This window comes from Aotus nancymaae, unplaced genomic scaffold (genome assembly GCF_030222135.1).
Source record: "Aotus nancymaae isolate 86718 unplaced genomic scaffold, 86718_ANA_hifiasm-v0.15.2.pri h1tg000092l, whole genome shotgun sequence".
Taxonomy (NCBI): Eukaryota; Metazoa; Chordata; class Mammalia; order Primates; family Aotidae; genus Aotus; species Aotus nancymaae.
Genome location: NW_026988507.1, coordinates 2,366,508 through 2,377,008, shown reverse-complemented (window position 1 = coordinate 2,377,008; position 10,501 = coordinate 2,366,508). Strand labels below are relative to the sequence as shown.

General features: G+C 46.9%; 1 protein-coding gene across 2 annotated transcripts; it reads left to right on the top strand.

The window, feature by feature from the left end:
• The first annotated feature begins 2,704 nt into the window (after positions 1-2,704).
• TMEM106C (transmembrane protein 106C) lies at positions 2,705-8,452 on the top strand. Of its 2 annotated transcripts, none has more exons than XM_012459125.2 (8): positions 2,705-2,743; positions 3,316-3,530; positions 4,388-4,451; positions 4,930-5,089; positions 5,180-5,320; positions 6,245-6,294; positions 6,769-6,822; positions 7,686-8,452. In XM_012459125.2, the coding sequence occupies exons 2-8, from the start codon at positions 3,344-3,346 to the stop codon at positions 7,780-7,782; spliced, it is 753 nt and encodes a 250-aa protein (XP_012314548.1). In that variant the 5' UTR covers positions 2,705-2,743; positions 3,316-3,343; the 3' UTR covers positions 7,783-8,452. The 2 variants fall into 2 exon arrangements, with proteins under 2 accessions (XP_012314548.1, XP_012314549.1); XM_012459126.2 differs by having other exon boundaries at positions 2,706-2,814.
• The last annotated feature ends 2,049 nt before the right edge of the window (positions 8,453-10,501 follow it).

Genomic DNA, 10,501 nt, shown 5'->3' with positions numbered 1-10,501 from the left:
TTTACATACACCATAGGGCAGAGGAAGCAATCGGATATGCATTTGTCTCCAGTGAGCCTCAGAGTCCTGCCTGTCCTTTGTCCACAGGGAAATTCCTTTGTCCACAAAGTGAGGAAAGTATGTAGCTTTTGATCTTTGTAGCTACCTTACTTAGGAGTAAAATGGGAGGCAGAATTGTCTGACATAGTCTCCAGCTTGACTTTTCCCTTGGCTTGGTGACTTTGGGGTCCCGAGATTTATTTTCCTTTCACAATAGTAATGAGGCATGTCTGACTCCCACTTCCCATCATGGCCTGAACTAGTTTTTCAGGTTACCTTTGGAATGCCTTTGGCCAAGAGGAGGAGTCCATTCAGATGGTTGGGATAGACGAGTCTTAGTTTTATTTTTGTTTTACAGAGGACTACTTGAGCCCCAGAATTTGAGGCTTTAATGAGCCATGATGGCACCACTGAAGTTGAGCCTGGACAACAAACCAAGACCCTGTCTCAAAAAAAAAAAAAAGCTTTCTTGGTCAGACAAGGAAATCCCAGAGAGAGTCTTCCCCTGTGCTTGGGGTTAAGGAGAGGAACAAGACAAAGTAAGAGGGACCTTGATTCTGAGGCTTGTTTTCTTTTAATTTCCAAAAGCACTCAGTATGCCCAAGCACCATATTTTGGGGAAATGTTTTCTGTGACCCAACAGATGAAAAAATCATTTTAAGAAAATATGGATCAGAGATGAAAGAAGGGGAGTAGAGGGTCCTTGTTGCCTCTTACTAAAGGCTCAGTGGGCTGACTGTGGCCAGCAACTGGGCAGGTAGCTGGACAACAGCAGGTACATTGGCATTCCCCACAAGAGAAAGAGGAAAATGCAGAGGTGGCAGAAACCTGAGGGGTTACCAGCCTCATTCTCCATTGCCAAGTGGGCCCCTCATTCATCTCATTTCAGAATATCTCCTTTCCTCCCCCAACATTGTCTTTAATAATTTCACCTGGTTAATGTCTGTGCTCACCTCCTGCTGCTGCAGGCTAAGCTCATCCTGGCAGTAGTGCTCTCTAGGCCAGGTGCAGTGGCTCATGCCTATAATCCCAGCACTTTGGGAGGCCAAGGCGGGCAGATCATCTGAGATCAGGAGTTTGAGACCAGCCTGGCCAACATGGTGAGATTCCATCTCTACTAAAAATACAAAAATTATCTGGACGTGGTGTCAGGTACCTGTAATCCCAGCTTCTTGGGAGGCTGAGGCAGGAGAATCGCTTGAACCTGGGAGGTGGAGGTTGCAGTGAGCCAAGATATCACCATTGCACTCCAGCCTGGGTGACAGAGTCAAGACTCCATCTCAAAACAAACAAACAAAAAAAGTGCTCTCCAACCTCTTGTGTGCATGCCTTTTTTGTGGAGGTCTGGGGAAGAGGGGCCCTACTACAGAATGAAACTACTCCTTGATGCCTCTTGGCACCTAATTGGCCTGCAAAGCTCAGCTCTGGGGTCCGTTCCTGCAAGAAGCCAGCAGGACTCCCCGTGGAAGCTTTCCCCCAGGCTGGACCCCTCTGACTTGTGAGCCTTCCAGCAGCACTTTTATCTACAGTGTAGGAGGGGTCTGATGAAGCCTCTGGTTCCCCTCCTGGACTGAGGACGGGTTCTGATGTAATTGCCCCACGGGTTCTCCTTGCCCACTGCCCAGAGCTGATTCATCAAGACAGGGGAATTGTAATAGAGAATTTAATTCATGCAGAGCCAGCTGAATGAGATACCAGAGTTTTATCACCCAAATAAGTCTCCCCGATAATTCAGAGACTAGGTTTTTTTAAGGATAATGTGGCTGGTAGGGTACCAGGCAGTGGGGAGTGCTGATTGGTCAGGTTGGAGATAAAATCATAGGAGGTCTAAGTGTGTTCTTCTTGCTGTTTTCTGTTCCTGGGTGGGATTGCAGAACTGGGTGAGCCAGATAACTGGTCTGGGTACTGCCAGCTGGTGCCTCAGAATGCAGGATCTGAAAAATATCCCCAGCACCGATCTTAGATTTTACAATAGTGATGTTATCCCTTGGAACAACTGGGAAGGTTTGGAATCTTGTGACCTCTGGCTGGATGACTCTTAAACCATAATTTCTAATTTTGTGGCTAATTTGTTAATCTTACAAAGGCAATCTGGTCCCCAGGCAAGAAGGGGAAAGGGCTGTTATCATCTTTGCTTCAAAGTTCAACTATAAACTAAATTCCTCCCAAAGTTAGTTTGGCCTATGTCCATGAATGAACAAGGGCAGCTTGGAGGTTAGAAGCAAGACGGAATTGGGTAGGTCAGATCTCTTTCACTGTCATAATTTTCTCACAATTTTTGCAAAGGCAGTTTCACTGGACGCTCTGCATCTGTGTACCCTCAAGCGACCACACAGCTCTTGTGCTCTGAAGAATATCTGAGATTGGCTTTGGTAGCCGGCAGCACCTTCCTCCTCTCACAGCAGAGAAGTGTTCTTTCTGCTCCGGAAACTTAACTGGAGCCTTTCCCAGCAGCAGATCTAGCGAACAGCATGGAATGGTCCGGACTTCCCGGAAGACCCGGCCCAACAGCAAAATTCGCGGCTCCTGGCGCTCTCTGCCGCCCTCTACCGGAGCCGAGGGAGCGCGACTGCGACGATGTTGACGGGAAGGCCCTCGAGTCCTGAAGAGCGCACGCGCGAGCGCGCTCCTGCGTCCCCGGAGCCGGCTAGGTATTCGGCGCCTGCGCGCGGCGTGCGTGCCGCTCCGCCGACCCAAGAGGCTGGTGAGTCCTCAAGCTGGCAGGTGGCCGCGGGAGCGGCCGGAGGGGAGCTGCCGGGAGTTCGTGCCCTGCAGGTCTGAGACGCTGGTGTTCGCTCCTGCCTGGGCCACTTTGGTGGGCTCAGATCGTCGCTTTTTCCAGGGGGCGTGACCTGAGCCCGCCTCCCGGCTGGGGGTGGCGAGAAATGGGAATCGTTAAGGCCCGTTATTAATTTGGTGCCTGTTGTTTGTTGCTCGAGGAGGGCACAGAGCTTACAGATAGTGAAGAGGAAGGGGCGAGGCTGGACCAGGTGGGAGCGGGGGTGCCCCGAGTCCCAGGGCGGTGAGGACCGGGGCAGGTGCACGGAAGGCAGGCCCGGTCCTCCCTCCCCACCCCCGCCGGATGTGTGTGGCGGGTAAGAGGGGAGTGGGGAGCAGTGTTACAAAATGAGGGTCCCGATAGAAATCGTGCAGGTGTTGGGATCATACTCAGGGCGGCAACTTGTCGTGTTTGCGTTTTTACTTTTCTTATAGAAACAAGCGATTTCTGTCGTGATTCAGTGGGGCCACTAACGTGCTCCACTCTTTTCATCTTAGGACATGACACCAGTTGCACATCAAAGCCATGGGGTCTCAGCATTCCGCTGCTGCTCGCCCCGCCTCCTGCAGGCAAAAGCAAGAAGATGACAGGGAGGATTTGCTGGCTGAACGAGAGCAGGAAGAAGCCATTGCTCAGTTCCCATACGTGGAATTCACGGGGAGAGATAGCATCACCTGTCTTACCTGCCAGGGGACAGGATACATTCCAACAGGTGATCAGGGAGGGATGATTCCCTGATGAGAATCCCAAGGTACCCTCAGGGGTTCTCCTGTCTGCCCAGACAACTTTTCTTCTAGGCAGTAATACCATAATAGAGACAGTGCCCTGAACAGGAGCCAGCCCAGCTGACTTAATACACTTGGGCAGTTTCACAACTTCTCTTCCTCTCCTTATATTTCAAACCCTTTCTTCTTTCCTTCACCTCCACTCTTGTTCTTTTCCTGAGGTTGGAACATTCAGTCTGCTCTGTATTGTGGTATTTGTTGACAGGCACATTTCTTTATAGCTGTCACTCACAAGGATTGGGACAGCTTAGCAGGGGAACCATCTTGAAAGCTGCTTTTCAAGGAAATGGATAGCTAATCCTTAACAGCCTAAGGTCAGAAAAATATATCGGGTCAGGAGAGAGAGACAAATGCTCAGCCTTGGCACAGGATCATCTATTACTGTTAATGAATTGGCCCTCAGAAAGTCTTTAACAGTTTAGCTGGAAAGTCACGGAAATTTAGAGCTGGTAAGAACCTTAGAAATCATTTACTCCAAAGCCTCCGTATGAAAGGGGAGGAAACCATGGTCTTGAGAGGTTCAACGACTCTGCCAAGCCCATGTGGTAAAGCCAGAACAAGATCCCAGGTTTTTCAACTTCCGCATCACTACCCTGACAGATGTTTCATAATTTGTGACATTCTCTTGTTTCTTGTTCATTAGACCCAAAATGTGAATTTCACTAGTATTTTTTAAAATGTCTCCTTCCAGAAGAAGATTTGTTGTGGCAGGCTCAAGTGAGACGTGAAGGAAAGTTCTACCAATACATGGGATTTACAAAATAATGGTTTGGCTCTTTTCTAGAGCAAGTAAATGAGTTGGTGGCTTTGATCCCGCACAGTGATCAGAGATTGCGGCCTCAGCGAACGTGAGTTAACTGCCTCTCACCTGTTAATACCTGCTTCTGTCCCTAATCTGTTTCGATATGTATGAATGCCAGTTAATTCTTTGAAAACTACATACATTTTTTATAAATTCCCCATTTATAAAATGGGGAAGATATCTCTGCCCCCATCACAATCTGGGTAAAGAAACTTGAAACTGGAAATGCTTTGAAGGCCAAGGCGTGGAATTAGAAGAAATTCGGAAAGTGGGGTGTTCTGGGAGGTGTGGGAATGTCTCTGTCCACATAGCTCCTTTCTTCAGCTTTTCTTCCGAGAGTGCAAACAGTGTTCAAAGGAGTTTTAAAAGGTTTCTCCTGCTTCACTGCTTCTTGACTGGTCTGTTTTCTGGCTCTTGGAACTTCCCTTTCACTCCCTTCTCCTTCCTGGTTTTGTGTTTAATCTTGACACATTGAACCTTGATAACTGACTGCCTGGGTCGGTCATGTGCTGTGTCATTTGCAGTAAGCAGTATGTCCTCCTGTCCATCCTGCTTTGTCTCTTGGCATCCGGTTTGGTGGTTTTCTTCCTGTTTCCGCATTCAGTCCTTGTGGATGATGATGGCATCAAAGTGGTGAAAGTCACATTTAATAAACAAGACTCCCTTGTAATTCTCACCATCATGGTAAGCCTTACAATCTCATTCCCTAGGTTGTATACCTGCCAGGCTTGGATCCAGGACACTTACTTTGTTTCCTCACTTGCCCTGATGTAGGCCACCCTGAAAATCAGGAACTCCAACTTCTACCCAGTGGCAGTGACCAGCCTGTCCAGCCAGATTCAGTACATGAACACAGTGGTCGGTACATATGTGACTACTAACGTCTCCCTCATTCCACCTCGGAGTGAGCAACTGGTATGCTTTTCTTTCAGGAACCTTGTGCCACAGGCCTAAGAGAAGAGTAGGGGCTGCAGGAATGCCATAGCTGTCTCCTCTTTTCTACTTGTAGGAACTGGTGATGAGGAAGACCTGATGGGCCCTGTAATTATGAATAATTGTGAGAAAACCCAGCTAGCATTTAAGCATTTGGGGAGCAGAATAATTTGTAAGAGAAAAAGACTTGCTGCAAATTGAGAAGCTGCAGTGTTATAGCCTGAAGTCCATTGGCCTCTCTCTCTTTTTTTTTTTTTTTTTGAGATGGAGTCTTGTTTTTTCTTTTGAGATGGATCCAGGCTGGAGTGTGGTGGCACGATCTTGGCTCATTGCAACCTCTGCCTCCTGGGTTCAACCAGTTCTCCTGCCACAGCCTCCTGAGTAGCTAGGATTATAGGCATGCACCAACACGCCCAGCTAATTTTTGTATTTTTAGTAGAGACAGGGTTTCACCATGTTGGCCAGGCTAGGCTCAAACTCCTGATCTCATGATCTGCCCGCCATGGCCTCCCAAAGTTGTGGAATTACAGGCATGAGCCACCGTGCCTGGCCCTCACTGGCCTCTCAAAAGGGAAGAGGTTGGGCCAGGCGTGGTGGCTCACGCCTGTAATCCAAGCACTTTGGAGGCCAAGGCGGGTGGATCACCTGAGGTCAGGAGTTCAAGACCAGCCTGACCAACATGGTGAAACCCCCGTCTTTAAATATATATATATATATAGAGAGAGAGAGAGAGAGAGAAGAGGTTGGCAGTAGCTATTAGAGACTCATAGATTATATTAGGGACAATTTCAGGGAAGTATTTTGTATACGATGAAAAAATGACCCAGGTCTTTGGATTGCTCGTAATAATACTGTTCTGTGTCAAGTCTGCTTGGCCACAGACCAACTCTGGTGTCTTATTTTCAGGTGAATTTTACCGGGAAGGCTGAGATGGGAGGACCGTCTTCCTATGTGTAGTAAGGACACTGTTCTGTGTGTGTGTGCTCTCTACTGGAGGAAAGGGATTCAAAGTCATACTCCATTGACTGGGGCCTGGTCCTGCCTTAAGTCTCAGCTTTTGGGCAATAGGTTCCCTGGTTTTGACTGTCTTGATATTTATTTGAAGAATGTATTATGTATATATGAAGAATGTATTATTTGATATGTGAATGAAGCGCTGGAATTTCTAAAAGAGAACATTAAGCCACTAAAAACGCTACCAAGCTCCAGCACTTTTCTGATGAGTTTGAAAAAACCAAAAAGGTATGGTGATGTGGGAGGATGAAAAGGACAGAGGAGGGACTCAGAGCTGGCGAGCCTTGGCAGCACTTAGGTGGGGGGAAGGGAGGCACCTCAAACAGGACAGTATAACTCCATACTCTTCTGCTGAGGCTTTTTTTTTTTTTTTTTTTTTTAAAAAACTGACTACTTCCATATTTGCCGTTTGGCAGCTTCTTCTGCACGGTTCCTGATATCCTGGTGCACAACATAGTGATCTTCATGCGGTATGTCTCTGTTCGCGATCCTGTGGTCTGTCAGGCCGTGTGAGCTTACCACCTGTGCTCAGGAGGTCCCTGTGTGACCACAGGGCGGAGGCACCTAGCCCGAGGGGACACCTGATGCCTCACAGGCACAGATACAGTAGACCCTTGGTGTTCTCCAGACACAGTGTCCATGTGTCGTTCGCAAATCACTAGTCACCCTGAGCCATTTTCTCCATTAAATGGGGTCTAGTTTAAGTAAACACATGATCCCCTCAGAATCCTAATGAGACCAGTTATGAACAGAAAACTTTCTCAAGATGTGAGTACTGGGGATTTGACCAGACTTCCTCTCTAGCCACACAAATTACCACATGTCATGGACCTTTAAGGTTATTTCTGAAACCGTGACTGTTATATTTGCAAGTGACAAGACTCTGCTGCGGACGTGAAATGTGAGGGGTTAGAGCAGGGTTTCTCAGCCTTGGCGCTATTAACATTTTGGCCCAGACCTTTGTTGTAGGGGGCTGTTCTGTGCATTGTAGGATGTTTAACAGTATTTCTGGCCTCTACCGTCTAGATCCCAGTAGTAAACCCCCCCAGCCCTCAGTTGTAACAGCCCAGAATGTCTTCAGACATTGCCAGAAGTCTCCTGTGGGGTAGAATCATTCCCAATTGAGAACCCTTGTTTAGAGGATCACCTCCTGGCACAGTATCTCTGTGAACGTGGAAAGATCTTCTGGCCTCCTGGTTACATAACTGTGAGGCTATGTGCCTGGGGCCCATGGATATTGTTGCCTAAACTTGCAAAAAATTTCCTGAGACATTTTTCTTGCTTATTTCATCCCCCAAACATAATTAATTCTTCTTGGTTTTATTTTCCCTAGAACTTCAGTGAAGATTTCATACATTGGCCTCATGACCCAGAGCTCCTTGGAGACACATCACTATGTGGATTGTGGAGGAAATTCCACAGCTATTTAACAACTGCTGTTGGTTCTTCCACACAGCACCTGTAGAAGAGAGCACAGCATCTGTTCCCAAGGCCGGAGTTCTGTACCTACCCCCAGGTAGTGTAAGCAGAGGAGGAATTGGTTCACTTAACTCCCAGCAAACATCCTCCTGCCGCTTAGGAGGAAACACCTCTCTATGGTACCATTTATGTTTCTCAGAACCAGCAGAATCACTGCCCAGTGCCTAGCCCGTGCCCAGCAAATAGTTGGCGCTCAGTAAAGGTTTGCAGAATTTAATACAGATCTTTTCAGCTGTTCTTAGGGCATTATCAATGGAAATCATAACTTGGTTCTCCACTGATTGGGGCCTGGTTATCAAACCATGGAGCGATATGGAGCTAGGACTGAGTGAGCTGCAGGCCGTTATCAGTGCCTCATCTGTGCAGAAGTGGCAGCAGAAAGGGACCATCTGAATACCTAAGAGAAAACAGACCCATTCTAGGTGTGAATTTGTTTCATCTGTTCCCAGAGGCCTGGCAGCTTTTCAAAAAAGAAAATAGTGTGTTGGCTTTTTTTTTTTTTTTTGTAGAAAGTTAGAATTGTTTTTATCAAGAGTCTATGTGGGCTTGATTCACCCTTCATCCATTGGCTGGAACATGGATTGGGGATTTGGTAGAAAAATAAACCCTGCTTTTGATTCATCTGTGTCTCCTCTGATTGCCTGGGTGTCTTCGTAGGCACCTCTGGGGGAACCGTAGAATAGTTTCCTGCCAAGTGGGTCAGGATGGGATGGGAGGAAAGAGACCGCACCCTGATTGTCCTCCCATTCCCATGAGTTTCTGTCACAGCAAGCAGTCTCATTTCCCCGCATTGAATTGACTCTTAGGGCACACGGGGCTGCCCTGTTCCCTTCTAGGACAGAGCACTCAGTGCCCCCTGGAGGTTGGAATTTAGTCTTGAATAAGACATCCTGGTTTGAGGTGGTAAGATTTCTTGGGTTATCTTCACCTGCTCTGCCACGAAACATTAGGCTACAGCCCCAGGATGGCAGAGAATCTGGTTAAGAAGCTTGAGTAGTCAGGTGTCGGCAGTCAGCTCTTCCCATAGCACTGGGACCTCAGGAGATCCTACAGCAGGTGGTGGCTGGGGTTGCATATTAGTTTTTGTCTCCATTCCCATAGCTTGGTTTTCAATATTTGCTTGATGATCTTTATAGTCTGAATCTTCACACTAAGGCTGAATTTCATGTTTGGCTGACTTTGACCATGATGGAGGAAACCAGAAGCTGAGGGATGACAACAGTTTTGGTGTTGCTCTGGATCGTGTAGTGATGCATGTACATAGTGATGACTGACGCGGATTGATGATGGGCCATCATCACTTGCACGGAAGCAAATGTGCACCATTTTCGAGAATGTTGCCCTAATCAGAACATGCCCTAAACGTATGAAGATGTTCACATTGCTACATTTTCTTATTTTCCAAATAGCCTATGTAGCATATTTTTCATGGAATTTTGAAAAAAATACTCTGGTACCTCAGTTTTGAAACATTTTTTGTGACCATGTACCTTAGTAACATTTCTTGCTTTTAATATTATCTCAAAACCCAGCTATGATATTGGAATGAGAGCACTCACATTTTTAAAACATACAGCAATAAATGTGATAATACTATCAGTTCCTGTATCTGTTTACATTACTGGCATCCCAAACTGCACTTTGGGGTGTTCTGCATAGCTTTATTGTAGTGTCTGTCAATTCCTGAACAAATGCCTGGAATATTCTCTGAGCAACCCTGACTAGAAAGGAAGTGGCTGGCTTTGATGTCATTGTCATCATCATTGTGTTCCCAATGGATTGAAGTTTGCAGAGTGTGTCTCTTAGAGAGAGGCCTTGCTAGCTATCTCTTTGTAGCTTCTGGCTTGGCCCATACAATGACCTCTTTCTTACCTCAGACTACTTAGACCAGATCACCTGGGTGAAGAGCCGCTGCATACAGAAGTCTCCATTCATGTATTTACTCATTCCGGAAAGTATTTATTGAGCACAGGATTGCAATTTCTGATGCATTTTGTCCAGAGTCATAGCTAGAGTTTAAAACACCATCACAAACCTTTTATGCTCACCGGACCTTAAAAAGGCCACAGTTTACCTCCACCAACTATTCTGCAATCCTAGTTACCTCAATGCAGGGCCTCCACCATCTCTGGGTCAACTCTCAGGGATTCTAGCCCAAAGTGTGAAAGAAGTTATTAAAAGAATCAGCCTATTTGGTTAAAGCACTACATGAGTCAATAGGGTCCCAGGTATTTTCTCTGGGAAAAATAATCCTTACTCTTTGCCTTGATAAGTAAAATTCTTTATTACCTGGTTAGCAGTCCTTAAGATTCTGTGTTCTTTCAACTGTTTAAAAGGGGACCCATTTCAGAAGTTCCGTGATGTGCACAGGGGACTTGGGAGTAAATCTTAGCTGGAACTGGGACTGCTGACTCCTAGTCCAAAGCCTTTGATGCCAGACACTTCCACAGAGATGAGGAGGCTCAACAGAGGGAAAGCCTGACCCAGTCCCTTGCAATCAGCAAGCCGGGTCTGTCCACTCAGTACTGCTGGGGTCGGGAATTTATCCGACAGGTTATTCTGACCAGAGAGACTGCCTTTCTGGGGACATCAGGGATCACAGAAGTTAGTAACAATCCTGGTCATTCTCACCTTCCCCTCTGGGCCAGGGGAAGACAAGGAAGCAGCACA